Source organism: Notolabrus celidotus, chromosome 6, assembly GCF_009762535.1.
Source record: "Notolabrus celidotus isolate fNotCel1 chromosome 6, fNotCel1.pri, whole genome shotgun sequence".
Taxonomy (NCBI): Eukaryota; Metazoa; Chordata; class Actinopteri; order Labriformes; family Labridae; genus Notolabrus; species Notolabrus celidotus.
In genome coordinates, this window is record NC_048277.1 from 29,004,050 (window position 1) to 29,026,052 (window position 22,003).

At 39.5% G+C, this 22,003-nt stretch overlaps 1 protein-coding gene across 3 annotated transcripts in view; it reads left to right on the forward strand.

Moving 5' to 3' along the window:
- The window catches only part of kcnq1.2 (potassium voltage-gated channel, KQT-like subfamily, member 1.2), a 221,242-nt gene that overhangs the window by 121,864 nt on the left and 77,375 nt on the right, over positions 1–22,003 (forward strand). For all 3 annotated transcript variants that reach the window (XR_004631540.1, XM_034685466.1, XM_034685467.1), the window contains 3 exons: positions 16,045–16,120; positions 17,014–17,108; positions 20,517–20,557. Coding sequence is in view for 2 of the 3 variants with exons in the window: in XM_034685466.1 (XP_034541357.1) it covers positions 16,045–16,120; positions 17,014–17,108; positions 20,517–20,557 (212 nt within the window). In the remaining variant the exon portion in view is untranslated. The remainder of the gene's footprint in view (positions 1–16,044; positions 16,121–17,013; positions 17,109–20,516; positions 20,558–22,003) is intronic.

Consider the following 22,003-nt stretch of genomic DNA (forward strand, 5'->3'; position numbering starts at 1 on the left):
TTAATATATTCTAATTTTCCTTTTCTTTTCTGTTTTATTATATTTGTCATCTAATTGTGCTCTTTTATGCTTGTCTGAATGTTACCTATGCTTTTAATCTTTTAATAGCACTGTAGCACTGAAAGCATTGAGATGCAGAGACGTATTTAAAAGGGATGAAACTGGTTTGTTGATTCTAAAGTCATGAAGCTAGCTCTCTTTTAACCTGGTTGGAACACCATGCTAGCTTACTTAGCCAAGCTGAACCAGGTTATGTTTATAGTTTCAGCTTTTAGAAGGCTGGAAAGTGCTGTCCTGTGAGTAATTAATACTTGCCGATGTTCTCTGTGGGCGCTTTAAATCCTAAACTCAAATAATACATATATGTATTGTATCAGCTGAGATGCTTTTACACATACTTATGGCAAATCTGAGGTGAAATAAAATTCAGATGTGTAAGAGAAAGCCATAAAAATGTCCTAAAATAGTTAAAACTACATTTAATGATGAAAAAGAGGAATATACTCTCTGTGAATGTAGACCAAATACACCTTTTGTGACTTATGGTTGCACAAACAGAACTATCTTCACACATCATTGACAGTGTAAAAAAAAACTACAACTTTATATCTGAACATTTATTTTTTTAACCTTTTCTACCCCAGCTCCATTTTCCATTCTTATAAGAAGTGACACAAGTCTCAAATCCCCCCCTGACACACTCCTCTCTTACATCTCCCCTCTCCACAGAACATAAGAAGTGTCAATTTGACCAATCAGAGACCCCGCAGCACCCACAGAGCCCTCTGATTGTCTTTCACCTCCTCCTGGGCCCATGAACTCTCAGTGTACAGTTATTTGATCCTGCTATAGCAGCAAGCAAGAGGCAGTTCCTGACCTCAACTACTTACACACTCATAGCCTGTAGTCAGCCTTTTTACATGTGACGGTGTTCCTCGTTTTGTTGCCATTCTGCCATTTGTTCCAGTAACACAACACCACACCGTGCTCAGCCAATGGTACATAACCCTAAAATTGAACTTTTAATTCATAAGGTCAATGTAACTGTAGAGCAAGCTTTATGTTAATGCACAAAAGACTCCTACGAGTTTTGGGATTATAGCACAGTCGGCTTTGGATTTTCAATTGAGACAAAGAAAGAGCACACTCAAATACATGGAACAAACTAGAGTATGAATCATGTGCTGTGTGAGGTAACTTGTTATACTAGTGGGAGGTGGGCTGACTCAGTGGGGATTTCTCTTTATAGAACTATGGATGCAGGTTTGATTCCTTCCTCTTTGGTTGAGCCGTATGGTCCAAGTCTTAAAGTAAGCACGTTGCATGTCGTCTGAATGTTAAATCACACGACAACTAAGCACTTTCATACTTGTTCTTTACCACATCCTCTCAATAAAGAGACCTAAAGTCAACCCCTCCCTCTCACTCAGAAGTCACTCTTTCTTTTTGTTCCTGCATTGTGATGTTAGACCTTCGCTGTGCAGGATGATGTAGGTGTTAAGTGAATCATGAGGCCTGTTTTCATTATACACTGTACAAAATATGGAAACAGCCTCTGTGACGGCACCTATTGGTTTCTGAAGAGGCTTTTTGAAACCCAACAATGGAGGGTGTCACATTGGAACCGCTGACTCAACCCATAGACTGTATAAAATATGGACATAATATCTGTGACGTCACCCATCTGTTTCTGAAGCGTTATTTTGAGGCCAGTTGTCGGCGGGAGCCATATCGCTGCTGTCGAGTGATTGTGACGTAAAGAGGCGGGCTTTGAGCCTCCTAGCCAACAGCTACAGTGTTCCTGCCTGTCAATCAAGTCAGCTGTGCCTCTCATTGGAAGACTCCTAATCTCAATATCTTTGAAATTGCCTTGTTTGAAAAAATTCACCCCAGTACAGTGGGTGCCGATTGAGAATTGAGATATCCAGACTACACTTGTCTTTTGTACCAGGCTGTAAACATGTTTATTTCTGCTGTAAAGATCGGCTTTTTTGAATTGGTGTGTATGTGGTTTCCAATGAACTGTAGTATTTAGCACTTCCGCATTGGACTAATATTTTTAGACCAGAGGTTGCCGCTTGACTCAACCTAACCATTTCTAAACCAGGCTGCAAACATGCTTAATTTTGATGTAAAGTTTGGTATTTAAACATGGGTGCAAAGAGGTTTCTTTGGCTCTTGCAGCCAGCCTCAAGTGGACACTTGTGGAACTGCAGTTTTTTGCACTTGCGCATTGGCTCCATTTTCCAATGCCAGAGGTTTTGGCTTGGTTTTCACATGTCTCTGCTGAAGGGAAAAGTTTCCTAGTACATTAATAGAATTTGAATTTAAGCGGTATATGTGAGATTGTTTTATAACAACACAACAAATTTACAAGCCCGTCAAACTCTGCTAACTTATCATGGTATGATGGACTTTCATAGCACTCTAATTAAGGTTTGACTTTGCAGTTAAAAAATTAGTTGTCTCATGTGCTTCTCTAAAACTTGGAATTTGGACTCTTTTATGCATAGATTTGAAATATCCAGAAAAAGAGGAGTGAAACTTAAAGAAAAATCTACCAAATAATTAAACATGATCGTGAAAAAAACACGAGACAAATTCAAATTCAAAGTTGACATTTTTGTTCATTATAGTGAGTCATCATAAAAATTAAGGACTTCCTCAATAAAATATAAACTGTATCATTTAAGTCAAATATTCTACTATGGGACTTTTTAATCAAGTCTCCTGGTACATCAAGTTACATGAAAGTTCCCAAGTCTTCAGTGTGTTTTGCCTCGTCCTTATTTCTGTGTCATTGTCTGTCTTGATTGTAGGTCTTAAGTCTGAAGTCTCCACCTCAAGCTGTTGAAACACTTTGCTGCTACCTCCCTGATTCCATCAGCCAAAGCTCTTCTGATCTCTTAAAGACCAAACAAACTTGTCCTGTCTGCCTGTGTGTTTGGACTGCTGGTGTAATTACGGTCCAGGCAGGGCCGGACCTGGAGACAGTGACGGGGTGCTAATTGTACGGTGGACCAGAAACGGAAGCTGTTAAAGCGAGTGTGCAAAGACGCTCTTTTTTACTTAACCTGCAATGAAACTTTTTGGATTTCCTTTTCTCCTATTAGTTTGTTTGTCTTTTTTTCTCATCAGCTGGCCTCTTATCTTTTATCATCAAAACCAAACTAGACCGAGACAAACAGACTGATGGGGTTGTTCATTAGCTGACCTCTTCCCTCTTATTTCCTCTCTCTGTTTTTAAAGAAGCTTGCAGTGTTGTGTTTGGCCAGACCTCTCCTCGCTTGCCCTGTCCTCTCTGAATTGCACACACATTCACTTATCAGTTCAAACACAAACTCCAGGCATTTAGGTTCTGAATTTTGTCCACACTCATCATTTCTCACATGGCAGATTTTCAGTGTTGGACACACTCTCATAGCTTGGAAAAAAAATAAATAATGATACACTTTTGGTCACATATCTGGTAGAATATCTGACATATATGCAGTTTTGCCACATCAGTTTTGTCTGTGGATTCATTGACATGATGTCTGCAACATCTGTAGCTAGAATTTCAACCCTAGAGAAATGTCAGACAGGGGCACATTTTAACAGCAGATGCCACACGAACTGTGATTTTGGCATCATCTATCACTTCATCCATAACAACCAGCATGTGTTCTCTCTCTACTTCGGAGTATGTGAATGGCCACTTCGTCTTTTCCAAGATCCATGACAAATAGTGGGAAACTGCTTTGGCTCTGTTGGGCTATGCAGGACCGAACCAGTGTTGTACGTCTGCCAATCTCTGTATTTTGGCGTCCCTCTCCTGTGATCCTTCAGGAAAGCTGGTCCCAGACAGTCTGGTGATTTTCAACGTGATGCCTCTGAACATTATATTCTTTAATGACTGCAACACACTTGTTTCAAATGGTGCCTGTTGGTTTTGCATTTGAAGTGAGCAGTAAGCGAATAAATTCTTTGCTGTTTTTTGTCCTCTATTTTTCACTATTTATTTCCTTTAGTGTGGAAAACAAGATTTTCGAAAGCTAGGCTGCTTAGCATGGTCTGAGTGTCTTAAATACAACTACTTGTTTGAATCTCACAAGACAGGAATGAAGTACGATGGCTCACTCGCAAGCTACCTTTGTGCAACACGTTGTGCTGTTCTGTATTTTTGTCATATATTGGAGTCATGAATGCGGGTCTGGTTGAGGCGACTCAGAGGTTGCCTGGCTGCTGATTGAATAGGCTGGCTGTAAATGACCTGTACTATTTCTTGCATTGTTGGCTCATCAGCTTACCCGGACTTCATGCAGACTTTGTTCAAAGGGGGCTGGCAGGAAAAAATGTCCACTTGCAGCCTAGCAAGGTAATGTCTGGAATTTTTAAGGAGTGCACTGCATGTGTGAAAGGGGCTTGTGTTTCTCTGTAGGTCAGTCCTTCTATGGACTATCACACTTTTAAACTGTCTGCCAATATTTTTTAAATTTAATGTAACCTTTATTTTACAAGGAATATTCCCATTGAGTTCCAAAGTCTCTTTTCGAGAGAGCCCTGGCCAAGACAGCTTCAATAAGTTGTACACAAAGAATTAAACAACAGACAGTACCAAGTAAAATACACCAGTCAATAGATTAATGGTTATACAAACTGAGACACAAACATACGTTAAAGAAGAATCTCCTTCATTAGGATATTAAGTAAGAAGTTTTTGAAATTAATGGAGGATGGACATTTCTTTTTTTTTCCTCACCTCTTTTCTCAGCTTTCCCTCTTTCTCTCAAACAGCCAACGGCCATTAGGGAAGCCAACCAGGCCTCCCGTGGCTGAAAGCAGGAACAAAAAGACTGACCACTGGAGAAAGGCCTAATTAAACAGCAGTCTTTAATGTCAGTCAGCCCCCCACTGTAGCCCCCAACCACACACGAATAAAAGAATAATGCTCCTTTGAAAAGGAGTACGGTTTTATAATCTAAACCGATTGGCTTATGAAAGGGAAGCCCCAAGGCTAAGAAGGCCCACAGGTCACCCTCCATCTCCTCCTTTCTTTACTCCTTCCCTCCTTCCCTTCTTCATCCCTCTCTCTTCTTCTCTTTCCTCCTGCTGGATCCAAAGCCAGGGTTAAGCCAGGCTGAACGTGGGCGAGTCTGTGACCGCCACCTCCAGCAGGCCCTCGCACCCCAGAGAGGTGGGCTGGTGCTAATTGTCCCTAAAATACACACACAGAAACACACATTAGCAGCATGTGTGTTGGCATGACCAACCGCTGGGCTCATGTGCTTGGATTATCAGAGCACTATGAAAGAGAAGCAGCCAATTTAATCCAAAGATGGTGGCCTGTGGGCGGGGTTTAGATCTGAGAGGAGGGAGGGAGTTTGGGTGCTCAGGGGTCTTGGTGCCAGAGGTTATCCTTGAAAAATGATCAGAGGGGGAAAAAAAATTCAATGTGCGGCCCCATTCCCCCACAGACTTCACCTCTCCACCACCCACCCCCAAAACCCACCCCACCTTGCTCCACCCCACCCAGGCTCGGGGACCCCCCGACTGGCAGCAATAAATAGATTCTTTCTCTAACATGCCTAATCCTGCTAAACAGCAACAAATCCTATTAGGCCATGAATTATAAATCCTTCTTCACCATCCCACCCCCTCCAACTGGAGAAACCCAATCGCCCTCCTGTCTTAATAGCATGCACGCGCATACCCACACACGGACAAACACACAAGGCCTCAAGAATTCTGGTCCAAACACTGAGGAATTGTAAGAGTTAGATGTAGTTGCATTGGAATGTATGTCTCTGTAAGTTACTGGTGCATTCAGATGTGTGTGTGGCCCCTCGCAAGGCTTACTGCCCCACATATTCTGGAGAGAAACCAAAGCTCCCATATACTGTAGATCTATAAATGTGCATACAAGCAGGGATACTCTCTTACACAGCAGGGTAAGAATGAACAAAATAAAACTGAGGGGTGAGATATGTTTCCAATAAATGTGACTTTAGATTAGTGTAGCACGTGTAAACCATCAAAAGTACAATCTCAGCAAATTCTAACCCAAACTTTATGGTGGAAAAACATTGTTAGTCAAAAAGCTGATGTCCATGGCGCCCATTGGATGCTTTATCAAATTACTTAATAATCAGATCCTGACATTATTTTGACTTATCCTGCCTATGAGAAAATCTGTGTTTGGTTTAGGTCATGGTTGGCTCTTGGTGTTGGAGGAAACGTCTGTAATAACGTCTATTTTTATTGTTTCAATTCAACATCTTATTATATGTATTTGCAGTATCAACAAAAGAGAGTGAAGTAGAAAGACAAGCATAAAAGCGTTGGAAGCAAGTATGTCTTCAACACTCCACTCTGTTGCTGTTATTGTTTAGGACAGTTAGCTGCTTTTTCACACACCAGGACCTTCTATGGACCTTGTGCCAGGGAACATGCAGGGTAAAATCAGTTTGACATCCAGACAAGCTCAGGGGTGCAGTGCATTCATGAAAATGAGTTTAATTGGAAGAATTTAAGGAAGAGTAATTGAAATATGTGGATTCACGGAGGGGCAATGGGCCTTATTCACTTATAAATGCGTAGAAATGTTCTTACTCTGCGCATAAAATAAGTGCATTCGCAAAATTGCCGTCTGATTCATGTTCATGACACATGCGTACCATTTCGGGACTCACAAATGGAGTCATAAGCCAGGTTTTAAGGCCATATCTCACCTATAAACAACAATATTTTAGCATAAACAGGATAGAAACTTCAGATAAATATAACATAAAATATGCTCACCAACTAGCCATCCGTTTCTTAGAGCAGGGGTTCCCAAAGTGGGGTCAGGACCCCCTGGGGGTCATGAGATGTCTTCCAGAATTTTTTTTTTCAGTTTCAAAAATAGTACATTTTACCCATTATAATAAAAAAATATTGACAAAAATAAAAGCTAACCTTGAAATAAAATCTTGAAAATAGAAAATGTGATGAGTTTTTTGCCATTCTTTTTGCCAGATGGCTATATGACAGTCATCTGCCTTTTTTCTTTTACTGAAAGTAGTTTAAATATGTCATGCATTTAGTTAAAAGAGTATGTGTTTACATTTTCTGAGAAAGTTGGTAGTCATCATTTATGCGTATGCATGGTCTGAGGAAGTTCTATTTTTGTTCGCAGTATAAGAACAAATTCAAGTAAGAATATATTGATGAATCCCAGATTTGTGCTTCAAACGTTCGTACGCACTGTGTTGTACTTTACTCTTATCGGTCAAAACCTCATAACAATAGTCATTGAATCTCAACAGCAAAAGCAATGCCAGAGACAACCTGATCACATGTCATTTTAACTCAATTGGCGCAAAGCAGTCTGACATATGTTCTGCTTCCTGTTGACACTGCGGCCAAAGTGTTACTTTCAATCTCTGTTGGGAAATAATGACAGTAACTGGGCACAGCTTTGAGAGTAGACTGAGAGGCTACTGGACCCCAATCATGTCTGATAGGTGAAGTAAAGCCAGATCTGTTCTGCAGTTCATGCAATGGCAGCAGAGCTGGTAAGCGCAGACAATTTGGCTGTCGCTACAGAGTAACTCTTACTCAACAATTATAAAATATGACATTTGCCTCACTTATGTTTAAAGGTGTGTCAACGACAAATCTCTAGGGGACCCCTCCCCCTTACATCAAGACCCTGCTAGACTTGGTGGGATTCGAATATTATCTCTTACTTGATATGCTGGGTGCAGATAATGTCACATGTGCCTCTTCTCCCCACCTGACTGTATATATTTGACATTTGTTTTATATTATAACTGTATTGTCTTTTATACATATTTTCTACCTGTTTTTTTTTATTTGTATTTATTTCATGCACCTTCAGGAGCAGCACTTCTAATTTCATTGTACATCTAACAATGACAAATAAAGACTATTCTATTCTATTCTGTAACTATAAGTAGTGATAGAGATGCCAGCAGCTCAAAGAGTAATTTAACAAAACAGTTTTAGATCTAAACGAAAGAAAAATAAATAAATACAAACTTGATCCAACAGTTCAACACAAAAGTTATTGAGAGATTTGAATCTTTACTAAAAGTGACGGACGGACTAGTACACCTGCTTTAATTTGCTGTAAAAGTGCACCTGACAAACATAAAACCTCTTTAAATGAATAACTAACAGGTTAAAAAAAATGCCCTCCAGGAAGAACACATGTACCCTAATACACTCCTTAACATGCATGCCAACATTACTGACACACCTTAGGCTAAACACTTAAACTAGAAGACGGTCTGGCACCAAGGAGAGGGTCATTAACCCCAAATCTATCTGACTCTCTAATTAGACTCACTTTGAAGGCTGGTTACAGCCATGTCCTCCTCTTAAGCCTACACCTTAGGACTGAAACATTAACCCCACTACCTAATTTAGTCTGGACACATCAACCAGGAAGTAACTGTCCAAAAATCCCTTTTTTTTACAGCTTCCAGGTTGTTCATGGCAGGAACAGGAACATATGGGGACGGACTGTAGGATAAAGGGTGTATAAATTAAAGTATATTGCAACATTTAGACAACAGTTTCTATGTTTAAGCTGTAAAACTGAAAAAGCTGTTTCTCCACACTACCTGCGAGTTGATTCTATTGTCAACATTTCAGTCCCCTGTGGTTATCTTCTCTTGTAAAAAGTTTTTTTTTTTTTCCCACGGCTGTAGTTTTTCATTTTCTCGGCTGTCTAACTGGAAACCTCCTCGCCCAAATCTTTAGCTAATTTGGCAGTTACAGTGGTGTCAAGAAGAGTTCACAAGTCATTAGTCGACTTGTTGGAAGTGCGCTCCTCTCCAATCTTCTCTTCGCGTGGTGGGAAAGAGCTGAGTCTGTCTCTGTTCTCCTCGAATAATGACAGGTTGTGAGACTTGGCGTCATTAACATTAAACATGGGTGGGACTGTTCTGAGGTCACCAGGATGTCGACCATCTCACGAGAGGCATTCTTTTCATTGGTGGGATTCTTTCATGAGCTTTCCGTCAGGAGACTTTAATACACTTGTACCTTGAAAGGTTTGTAAAAAGCTGCTATAATGGATGAGAACATGTGAGAGGAAAGTATCCTCTAGATTTCTTTTGTATAATTTTGCACAAGTATAGAAAATAAATCTGTCCAAATTGTATACAGGGTTCGGACAGAAATGGATGCAGTTAGAGTGAAAGGAAAATGTATAGTACCACCAGCCTTTCCTCTTCTCTTTCCCATTCTCTCTCTCTCTCTCTCTCTCTCTCTCTCTCTCTCTCTCTCTCTCTCTCTCTCTCTCTCTCTCTCTCTCTCTCTCTCTGCGGCCACACACATCAAACATGGCCTGCTCTCTCTGTTCTCTCTTTGTCATCAGCTCTTAATGGGCACTGGGCTTTGATGTGGCTTGTTTGCTGCCATTGTCTCCAGCATGTCTTGATCAGAGTCTATTGATCTGGAGGGGGGGACGTGAAAAACAACACACAGGGACACACAGGGAGGAGGGATAAGCTTGCATCAGAGGCCATATTTAACCAGCCGCATGGTATGTAGCTGAGTCTTTGAGGTTATGAGGGTTGAGACATGGTCAGCGAAATACACTCACAGTGGTAAAGTGATAACTTTAATCTCACAAAATAGTGATTTTAATGACATGGTTCTGCAGAGTACAATGTAGCATCTCAAACTTAGTCAGGATGAAGTTAGCGTAGAAAACTAGCATGGATGCAAAGAACACAGGCGTATGTACGGTGGCCCTGAAGGACAGAACTAATTTACAAAAGATGAAACACTTTTACAAAGTTGGAGACAAATTAACATTTTGGAAAACATTTTTACATTTTATGAAACAAAATGACATCAGCAAAACACTTTTACCAAAGCCAAAACAAATTTACATTTAAGGAAACAAATTCACAAAAGATGAAACACTTTTACAAAGTTGGAGACAATTTTAGAAACGACGGAACACTTTTACCATTAAGTCTGACTCTGTTTAGCCTGAGGCGATGTGGTCTGAGGCCGTTTCATCTGAATTCTGACACATGATGAAGGTTTTGAGGAGATATGACATCTGAGAGGGGTGTCAGACCTCATCTAAGGTCCTCTTTTTAAAAGTGTTTCATCTTTTGTAAATTTGTTTTGTCCTTCTGGGCCACCGTGCGTTTGACTAAGGGAGAGTAAATGGAAAAGTATGGCACGCTTGGTAAGCGTAGTGATAAAATCACACAGTCCATAGTCAGAGGCAGTAGTGCAGGTGGCTGAGGTTCAAATCCAACCTGTGGTCTTTTCCTGCATGTCATCCCCCGCTCTCTCTTCCTCGTTTCCTGCTTTATCTGAAAATGGCATTGAAAGCTCCATCCAAAACAATCTGTGAATTATGATATATGTTGTTGCGTTAAGTATCACCAGATTCTTTCCAGTACAGAAGGACACCCACAGAGTAGTGCACAGTTTGGTCCATAAAGATAAAAATGATTTGTGTTCATAGTTCTTGCATGCAAACCACTTTTGAAGCGGGTTTAACTTCTCAATAGAAACCCCTTCTTGTAGAATCCACATGGGAGCATTTCTTGTGTTAGAACTGCATCAGACCCTGTTCATTAAAAACCCTCCTTGACTGGGGGAGGGGGTTTTGAGGAGGGGGGGACTGTGCCGTTACAATATAGTGTCTTAGCAATGGGCCCTTATAATTCTCACCACGACACCCTCTGGCATGCCATCACTTTTAGATCAAACATCCCTGAAAGAATGTAGTCGTCTTATCCTTCCAAGATATGATAAAAGGATGTCTGTTTTTGAGGAGAACAGAAGAAGAGCACATCTCTTTGATGGACCAAAGCACCAGTCATAAAGCTTATCTCACACACACATACACACACGCACAGATACAAACACACATACACACACACACTCACAGGCCAGCCGCCTTGCTGGGCCCTGACCATTGCACATTGATGTCTAAGGCTGCTTTCTCCTCTGAGGTTATTGCAGCGCACCATGGAAGCACAGGATATTTGACGGTCCCCTGCCAAAGAAAGAGCCAAGGGGGGGTAGGGGATGAGGTAGAGTTGCCATTGACAACTTAGAGGTCTCCGAAGTGACCATCTGAAAATGAAAAAGGAGAAAACTTATTAAGTGAGACCAGTCGAGGGGAGGCCATGGGGCTAAATCTGTCACAGCTTTGCAAGAAACGGACAAGGCCAATTCTTGACTCTAGCAATAACAGCTCGCACATGACTTCTACAGTTGATCTAATGAAGAACAGCGAGTCTGTTGGGAAGAGCCCAGAGCTGGAGTTTAATCCTTAAAATTAAAAAACCCACACAATCAGCAGTCTCAATCTAAAATGAATCATACAGCGCAGGACAATGGGAAATATATTGAAGTCGTCGTGGGCGAGATCAGAGGTTTGCTGACTCAAGAGGAGTCCCCAGGATACAGTGTGTGTCGAGTCTTGTGCACAGATGAAAAATATACTCAAAGAGGAGAAAAGAGGGAGAGAGAGGGGGGGGAGGAAGAAGGGGATGAGTAGGAGGCAGAGTCTGAGCCAGCAAGTGTTTGAAGGGCAGCATCAGCAGAGAGATGTGGGAATTACATTCCTCCAGTTTCTGGGTGCCAAATGTTAAATTGAGTGGAGGGGGGAGGGGCGGCCGGTCTGTCGGTGTCGGACAGATACCCTCCGTGTTATTCTTTTATCACACTTAGCCCGATGAACATGTGTGCACATTTCTGTCAAACGCAGGAAGCAGGAGGAGGGAGCAGGGATGCAGTTGTTCGACGATCAAAACGGCACATGTTTTTTGTTTCCTACATGTGTTTTCTTTCCCAATTATGTTCAAACCTCCGAGTTGCACTGAAAAAAACACACATCCTTCTTCTCATCATTGATGGAGAACAAGAAGGCAGGGGGGTAGAATTTATTTTTTTCCAAAATAGGGCCTCATGCTCTTTATGTTCGTTATTGTTTGTGCGCATTTCCTCCTATAGCTCGGGCAGGCCCGCATGGAGGGCAGGAAAAAAGACAGCAGTCGGACCGCCTTTGATGTTCATGTTTTATGGTCCCATGTCAATGCATTGTCTGTTAAGTCCTTTTGTTGTCCCCCCGCCTAATTAAGACCTCGGAGCGACTTGTTGACTCCACAAAGACCCTTGTTTTGGGAGGGGGGAGGGTGGTGTGTGTGTGTGTGTGTGTGTGTGTGTGTGTGTGTGTGTGTGTGTGTGTGTGTGTGTGTGTGTGTGTGTTTCTGTGTGTTGAGGGTGTGTAGTGTGTGTATGTGGGTGTGACTGCTTTGATTTGGACATAGTTATGGAGAAATATTTGAAACGGCACACACACACACATTACCCCTGACATACAAAGGCCCAGGCTTTGACATTTGAATGGAGTCAATAATTTTCTGTTTGTAGTCTGTTTATCTCTTGCTGTGAAGAGAATCTAGCACGCACGCACACACACCCTCACACACTAACCGCCATTGCATTAATACTAATATTTCTTTCTTGTTCTCACATTTTGAGTAGCGTCTAAATTTCTGCCGTCGTCCTCTTCATCTCTCCAGAAAGGATCAGGATACCTCAGATTACTATTAATCCACCTTCTTAGCAGATGCACACAAAAACCATCCCGCAGCTTACCACCTCTACTTTAATGTCTCTGACAACAGATGGCTGAAAGGTCACCTGCGTCTGTGACACACTGTTCATGAAATAGAAGGACAGGTAGTTAAATAGGGCACAGGAATACAGAGCAAGACCTGCTCAGTCTGTAAACAAGAGATTATTTTACTTTGATTTTATAGAAAGATAATCTTCCTCTGTTTTTTGTGTCCCTTTTTATGATAAAGTCAATGACAGTTCATCAAAAAAGGATATGGCGGTTCTTCAACAGTTTCACATATTGACCCTCATACATAGTGGGCCAATGCCTTACAGTGTTAAAGGTACTGTGATGTGTTAATGACTCCTCTGGACAACCCTTTTTCTCTTTGCTGATCTTGTCTCTTAAGGTGCATTTCGACCAAGAGTTCCGGGGTCTTTTAGCCCCCAGAACTACTTTCCCCAGAACTAAAAGGTTCCTGTGCCCCCATTGTTGTCTGCATTTCAACCGCAGGCTGAAGATTGTGAAGATTGTGCAAATCAGGCCAGTGATATATGGAAAGAAAAAATTATATGAAATAATATTTAAATCTTAATAAAAAACTAAACTAGTATGCATTCCCAGGAACTCCCTCTGTGTTTCAACAACTGTGTAAACTCCACAAACACTGTTACGTTCAACCAAAAGTCCCAGGTTCTTTGAAAAGTACTCTTTTCAAGGGGGAGATTATCTACCCCTGAACTAAATTTAGGCCCTGGTTCCTCTGGTCGAAATGCACGTAGTTCAGGGGTAAAGTCCCTAGTTCCAGGGTAAAGTTCCTGCGGTGGAAAAATGCCTTTAGATGCACAAGTGTCTTTCTCTAACAAAAAAATTCATTGTAATTTAAATGCCTTAGTGTCACTAACTGTAAATATAAGAATGTTAAAAAGTGCTGTAACAGCAGTAGCAGGTATCAAAAACAAATGCATACATCATAAATCTTGGCTGGGTTCAGACTTCGTGATAGGGTCTGGGAGCTCAGAGTAGAGCTGCTACTCCTTTGCATCAAAAGGAGTTAGTTGAGGTGGTCCGAGCACCTGATTAAGATGCCTCCTGGACCTCTTTCTTTGGAGGTTTCTTCCAACTGGGAGGAGACCGCAGGGTGAACCCAGATCTCATTAGAGGGATTACCCTAAAATTCACACTTTTTTTTGTCATCTATAAGCTGCTTCTTAAACACTGGTGTGACCAATATACCAGTAGACTTCACACTGGGAGGTATTCTATTGTATAATGGTGTTTTACTCAGAAGACAACGCTCAAAGAAGAAAACGTCCACTTCACTTTACAAAGCATGCTGGATACATAGCGAGGCGGACCACTTTTAAACACTTTTCTCCCTCATCAGGTTATTTTCATACATTTCCTTTGTCCACTTTGTGGAGTGCTGTTTCAATTGAAGATACTCCTCCAGGGGTGGCACAAGCCTCAGCAAATTGGTTGTGGGCAGCAGGTCCATATGTAAATGAAGTGTTTGCATTTTTTTAGTTTATTACATAGTTAGTCAAACAAAGAAAAAAAAGAGAAAAACAAAACAAGACAGATGGATAAAGTAATATGCAACAATCAATGAAAAGGATAATAATAATATTAAATACAAGTAACATAATAATAATTGATTTTCAATAAGATTGCAAATTACATTGAAATCAGAATTACATTGAATTTTGTAAAATATGGGAATTTATTACCATTATTAGTGTGAGTGACATCCATGGGGTCTTAATTCATATAGTTAATTCAGCGAGTCGATACATATTTGAAAATAGACAAAGTGTATACCTGTGTACAATATCATGTGTATATTAAGCGTTGAAAAGAGGAGAGACGCAAGGGTTAAAGATACAAAAATAAATAGAGCATTTAATAAAATAAAGAACATGTACTACTGCCTACTTATTTCTCACTCATAACCGGGAGAATCATTTGAAGCAATGCTACTTGTGTATCTCTCCCATATCTCCCATCTTTTTTAAAAAACCAAGAGCTGATTTCTGATTTTCATCATAGTTTTTTCTATTCCATAGATTTCATTTACAAGGTCCTTCCATTTTGCCTTTACTAAACTGTCATCTTTCAGCCAATGTCTTGTAATTTGTTTCATTATTGCTGCTCTAAAAACTAAGAATAAGTGAGAATCACTCTCTGTTATCTCTTGTGGTAATTTTCCTGGACGGAGAACATATGGGCTATGATTTAGAGAGATGCCCAAAATGTTTGAGATTTCTTGAAGGCCGATATCCCAAAATTCCCTTATAACTAACCATGATTTGCCATTTGCTCCCCACATTCTCTCCAACATCTTGATGTAATGTTGCATATTTCAATACTCAATGTTGATACTTGATTAAAACTTATAGATAACAAAAATAATTGATCCATCTATTTCATCAAGAGAAATACACCCCAGAGATTTCCAACCTTTGGATTGTACGACAGTCAGGTCATTTGACATTCAGGCTGGGTCAAAAGGAATCCTTAAAAATCATACATTGGTCATGTATAAAGTGCTTACTTATACAAAGAATGCATAGAAGAAGAATCATTGTTATTTGACACCGTTTGAGCTTGTATGACATAATACAGCAGCGTGCCTCTCTTATCACAACAACTTGACATCTCATGCTCATCTTGAGTCTGTGTGTGGCTTTGTCCATGTGTTTTTCAGTCCAATGAAATCCAGTCCCACAACAACACATCTCATCCTCACATCATCCAAACATACAGCTGTCACATATGGAACATCCAAGGACATGTTTCTGCATTTAGCATTTGGACAAATAAATCACATGATTACCAGTACTCATCACAACACAACACAACCCAGCACAGCACGCAGTGCCTCCTTGAAGAAACAAACACAAGTGCATGCCATACAGTCACTATGGTATGCAAGTATGACTTTGTATGTGTGTGTTGTTTGCATCCTGCGGTTTCTGTTTCTGAGTTTAGCTCCATACCAGTGGGTTTTCCTTTTTCCTCCATCTGTTGACACAGATGTGCTGCTCTGAGCCGAGGGACGTGTGTTTTGGGACTCCTCTTTTTGAAAACAGTGTCTGGTTTTCTTCTTCTTCACTCTGCGCAGTGTCGCAGATTCACAGTTGTGAGCAACAAGGCAAGCTTGGATAAAAAGCAGCCATTGATAGATGTCTACAAACAGATTAAATGTGTATTTTCATGCATGTATGTATGTGTTTTTCTGTTGTACAGGACACACATTGTCAGTTGGTCCTTGAACGTTGCATAAGACAAAATACCAGGCTTTAAGCGTGCAGCATTTCCCCTCTATTTTTTTTTTCTTACAATTCAGCCCTTCCAAAACAAACCACTTCACATTTTACAGCAAGGAAACATCTGCCAACAGGACCATCTTTGTTTTTCTCTGAGATTTAATCAGTGTTTTTTTTGTGTCACAGGTTGTCCCATGCCCAGAGATCAGCTGTGAAAGTCCTCCGCAGAATGCAGTACTTTGTGGCCAGGAAGAAATTTCAGGTAAGGTACACACACACACACAAAAAAACAAAAAAAAAAAAACAAACGAGAGGAAAGAAATTCTACGTGAGCAAAGGTGGGGGAAGTTACAGAGATAAAGAGAGAGACAGCCCGAGAGAACGAAGAGTGTGTTTGTGTGCGGTTATACAGGATGAGGGGGGGAGGGAGCCCCAAGGGCATATATCAGCTGCAGGCCTGCTGTGCATGAGCATGTGCATGTGTGTGTGTTTGTGCGTAAATGCCTCAAACCTGCACCTGCATGTCTTCTATGTGCTCACTTCAGTCCAGGCGTAGTATCACGGGAAATCTACTAACCTGTCTCAGGGGCTACAGTAGGAATTCACTTACTGTACTGCTCAACAAACACTTGCAAAAACTCGCACACACACTCACACACAGCAGGACATGGCCTCACATAGCACTGAAGTCAGCAGAATTATGTTGGAAAACTTGTGCATGAAGTATAACAGTAAAAAAAACATGTTTGAAATACTTTGGCTATCATATTAGCGCTATATGTTATTACAGAATGGTTCCTATATTCTTACCGTTTTCCAAGTGTTGAGCATGTTTTCAATTACAGCCTAAGTGATCTCAGCTGTGCAGGCTATACTCTGTGTATACCAAGGAGACCCTAAAGAGTTCACCGGGTTCTTTCTGACGCTGCTTGTATCCACGTCACACTAAACAAAGCTGTGAAAGGACCTTAACACGATTGCTTTCTACACACACACACAATGAGTTAACAATGAACCCTTTGCACCCAAGGGGGTTGGGGATGTTTTTTCGGGGGGACCAAGTAGGAGCGGCGAGAGCTGACAATGGCTTTTGTGTCCCTCTGTGTGTGTTTTGTGTTGGTGTGTGTGTGTGTGTGCGTGTGCATTGATCAACAGCAAGCGCGGAAGCCGTATGACGTGCGAGACGTGATCGAGCAGTATTCCCAGGGTCACCTCAACATGATGGTCCGCATCAAGGAGCTGCAGAGGAGGTGCTGACTTTGACCTTATTTCACACGTTTTTTTCCTCGCCTTCTATCACTGACTCTTTATTTTGGAGTTATTTTATTGTCTTTTTTTGACATCATGACAGCTCACTTCAGTTCACTTAACAAAGTTTGCTGTATGTTGCAGTTTAATAACATAGCATAGACTTTCAGGGAGGGAGTTTTGGCATCTCATTGGTAGGGATGGATAGTGTCCTTTGTCCACAAAAACAAATAATACACATAAAAATAGATTGTTTTTGCTGAAACTATATTCAAGACCAGGGATTGACAATTACTTTCGCTGGCCAAATAAGGAAAATAAGGAGAGAAATAAAAAGTAACCAATCTTTTATTTGGTGTTGCTTTGGCGCCCCCTGTGGTTAAACCTCCTGTTATGTTGTGGGTCAAATTGACCCATTTAAAATTCAAAATCTAAAAAAAATTGTTAAAAGTATTATTTTGTTTAGGGTTAGGGTTAGGGTTCCGCTTGGCTTAATTAGCATAAACAACATATACAATGAAAATGGCTCATTTCGCACATTTGCAATATGTACATTTGCACTACATATAAAAAAAAAATCAAAATGTAAAATAAAATAGCGGCACATGTATCTTAACCCTCCTGTTATGTTACAAGTCAAATTGACCCTTTTTAGATTCTATTTTAGTCAATATATGCCTTCCAAACCAGCTAAATGCAGCATAAAAATCTGGGTAGTATGTGACAGAAGATGTGTTGTGTGAATTTATCAACATCACTTCATAAAAAAATCTAAATTTAAAATAAAATACACAAAAATCTATGTCATGTAAAACTATTGTTTTTATATTTGCGGCTTTTCAATGTACATTAAAAAAAGTTTGAACCTGAATTTTCATTAAAAAAGGAGTGAGTTATCCTCATTGAACCATGATCTTTGAGGATTAAAGAACACCACTGTACTAAATATTGATTGAAATGGTTAGTAATGGAGTTGATAATGAGATTTTTAAAATGTTTATTATGATTTTTTAGGGTTCGGACACTTTTGGATCATTAAATATGCCCCGGGTCAAGTTGACCCAGGAACGTTATTGCTGTCCCTAAGAAACAAACATAACTGGAGGGTTAAAGCAGTATGTCTTATCTCTTTGTTTCTTTGTTTTATAAGAGTCTCAACCTCCTTTTTAACAGTTAAACATATTAAAGTGTGAATCTTTCTGTTGAAAATGCTAAGGAAGGCTGTTTTGGAAGTATGCGGTTGATCTCCTGGTCTGACAGCCACTTGGTTGCAGCAATTACAGAAATTAAAAACAACAATGGAAAAAGAACAAAAATCTTCTCTATGATTGCGCTGTTTGCTTTAGAAGGTCATATAAAGGTTTCACTATTAATTTTAGACTGTTTCATGACAAGCCAAGAACTCACCACAGGCCCTTTAATGTTAGCCTAGCATCTCAGCTTTCTGTTTTATAGTGTTTTTCCTCCATTGTTTCACCCTGTAAAAAATGTTATAGTTACCATGTTGTGTTTTTTTTAAACCAAATTGTCATAGTGGTAGAGTTCCCTTATTGTTGTACTAAGGTGCTAGCTTGGAAACAGGCTACATGTATTTCTAACAGTCTTAACTGTCAGAAATTAGTTTACAGCTTGCAGCCAATCAGAGGCCAGGATTTTCCCTGACCAAGTCATAATATCAGTGCTGTTATTCACAACTCAACTCAACTCAACTTCATTTCTATAGAACCTTTCATACATAAAAACATGCAGCCCAAAGTGCTTCACAGAATAACGGAGAGACAAAAAAAAAAACAGCAATGGTAAAATTATAAAAGGGATGGTTATAAATAAAATATTTAAAAATAACAAAAAATCAATACAGTAAAATTAATAGAATAAGTAATAGTGGAAAGAAAGGTTAAAAATAAGGTAGCGTTAACAAGATCAGATGAATACAAGAAATAAATAGATAATTAAATAAGATAACCATATGTTAAAGCAATAATTCAGATAATAATGGTTAAAATGATAATAAAAATAATAAAAATAATGATTCAGTCCAGGTCTAAAATTAAATAACTCCAGATTAAAAGCTATTAAAAAGGTAAGTCTTAAGTTTACTTTTAAAAACACCCAGAGAGCTCGCCGCTTTAATGTCCAGAGGCAGAGAGTTGCACAGTTTAGGGGCGCAACAACAGAAAAAAAAAACATTCTGTGAAAGCCCAGCCTGCATAAAGAGAATCTTACTTTTGTTGCTGATGGCACAAATTGGCATTAAAGTGTCACTTTGTACCCTGAAATGTAGTGTTTTCATTGGTCTGTCCTCTAAGCAAGCTGTGCTGACATCATGATTGGCTGGATTGGGTTAGGAAGACAACAAAAAGAGAGAAGTCTGCTTTATAAATGCCCACATTCAGCTGTCAGTAGTTCCACAACTCCTCACACTGTCAGTGGGATCATCCTCCTGCAGGGTTAAAGTGTAGTGTAGCTGCCTCTCTGTCTGGGATGTGTTACACCTTGTTGTGTTTCTTTTGTCCTGTAATGAAGTCTAGTTCTTTAAAGTAAATCTTTTTGTCCTTTACTTGCATTTTTTTCTGCTCTTTCAGTGGATTTTCTTTCCTTTAAATCCCCAATTCTTCCCCCACTTCTCCTCCATGAAGGGGGTTGGTTAGGTAATGAATCGGGTCAAAGTTATGTAAGAGCATCACCTGGACCTCAAATTACCATTTAGCAGTAATTCAGCTGAACCATGGTAATGTGCTGTGAAATCCTGAAACCTTCAGGGACCATACTGTTTCTGTAAATCAATCTTTGTTTATTTAATATGAGTCACGGAACTACTTTCACTGTTATAAAGCTTTAATGGAGAGACTTATGGAGTGAAGAGTGTTTGAATCAATCTCCTAGTAACATTTGAACATTTTCTCATAAAAATCTAATCTGCTGAATCATTAATTTGACTAACATTATGTGCATCCCTTAAAAAACTTACACGAAAACTTAACTTTCAATCCCTGGAAAAATCACCACAACAAAGGACTGATCACTACTTTGATCGCTGTGACAGGGGTTTACTCACCCTGTGATGATTAAAAGGAGAAAGGAGACTTTTCATGTCTCAGTAAATTCATAAATGACTAATCGTCCAAACAAACAGAAGAAACCTCCTGAAGTCTCATTGTTTATTTTCAAATCTTGACGTCTCAACAGAAACATTTATTCCTCCCTTAAAAACCTCCCTGTGGGTTTTATTTTCCAATCTCAGTGACATATAAATTCTGTTCAAACTGATTCAGTTTGATTTCATTGGCTCCATAAATGTTTTTTTTTTATTATTTTACTGTTTTGTTTATGAGTACTGTTTCTCACATGAAAGTCCTTTGTGTCTCTGTGTTTTCAACTTTCTCAGTCTTTCTTCTTTCTCCTTCCAGGCTGGACGGCACTCTTGGGAAGCCAGGAATGTTTCTTCCAGGTAAATACACAGCAACAAACACAACAGTCTCGATCTGATAGACAGACATCACTCCTCACTCCGTCTGTGTGTTTACACCTCACACATACACAAGCTGTGCCAGACTAAATATGAGAGAAACAGAGGTCCCTGATGTGTATGCACATGTCTCTGTTTGGATTTCAGGATATTTATGTGTTTTCTCTCACTTGTAAATATGTGACTTTGTGCGCCCTGTGTTTGCATGGATATAAATTAATGGATTTTTATTTCATTTTTCATAACATGAAGTGTTTTGCATGTTGAGTAATTAACATTTGGAGGACAAAGAGTGTGAGTTTTACATAATCACACTTTGATACAGTCAACACAATCATATTTGGTTGCATAATGTTCTGTTTCTTAACACTTTTGGTCATTTAATGTACCAGGATTATATCTGTTGGAACTACCATACACTTACAACATACATTGGGGTGAAAGCTAAAAAAACAGAGAAACATATTTAACTCTCCTGTTATGTTGCGGGTCAAATTGACCCTTTTAAAAGTCTATTTTAGGCAATAGATGCCTTCCAAAACAGCTAAATGCAGCATAAAAATCTGGGCAGCGTGTGACAGAAGAGGTGTCAGGTTAATTTATCAACATCACTTCATAAAAATGAAAAAAAAAAAAAAATGTATAATAAAATAAAATAAAATCTATGTCATGTAAAACTATTGTATTTCTATTTAGGTCTTCCCAATGTACATTAAAAAAAGTTTGAATGTGAATTTTAATGAAAAAGGAGTGAGTTATCCTCATTGAACCATGATCTGTGAGAATTAAAGAACACCAATGGACTAAATCTTGATTTAAATCGTTAGTAATGAAGTTAAAAATTTGATTTAAAAAAATGTGTATTGGGATTTTTTGGGGTTCTGACACTTTTGGATAATTGAATATGCCCCGGGTCATATTGACCCAGGAACATTATTGCTGTTCCAGAGAAACAAACATAACAGGAGGGTTAAAACATCACATGACATATGACAGTAAAAAAAACAGACCTGTTAGAAAACGATGGAATGTTTAATATTCAAGTTAATCATCTAATTTACTTAATAATGCAACAGTTTTACAGAATAGGAAAATGTCTTTTTTAAATAATGTAAAAACATAGGTTTTGTATTTATTTATTTTTTAATTTTTTTAAGTTATGTTTTGGGCATTTTTTGCCTTTATTGGATAGGAAACATGGGATTGTGGGGAGTGGACAGTGGGGGAAGACATGCAGCAGATGTTAGAGGCCAGGAGTCAAACCTACGACCCCTGCGACAAGGACTGCGGCCTCCTTATGGGACGCACGCTTAGACCACGGGCAAACGGCATCCCCTTATTTTATCATTTAAAAAATGTTGATGATATCAATATTTGTTTTATGATGACTAGTATGTGTACATTCATAACATTTCAACACTACTGAAC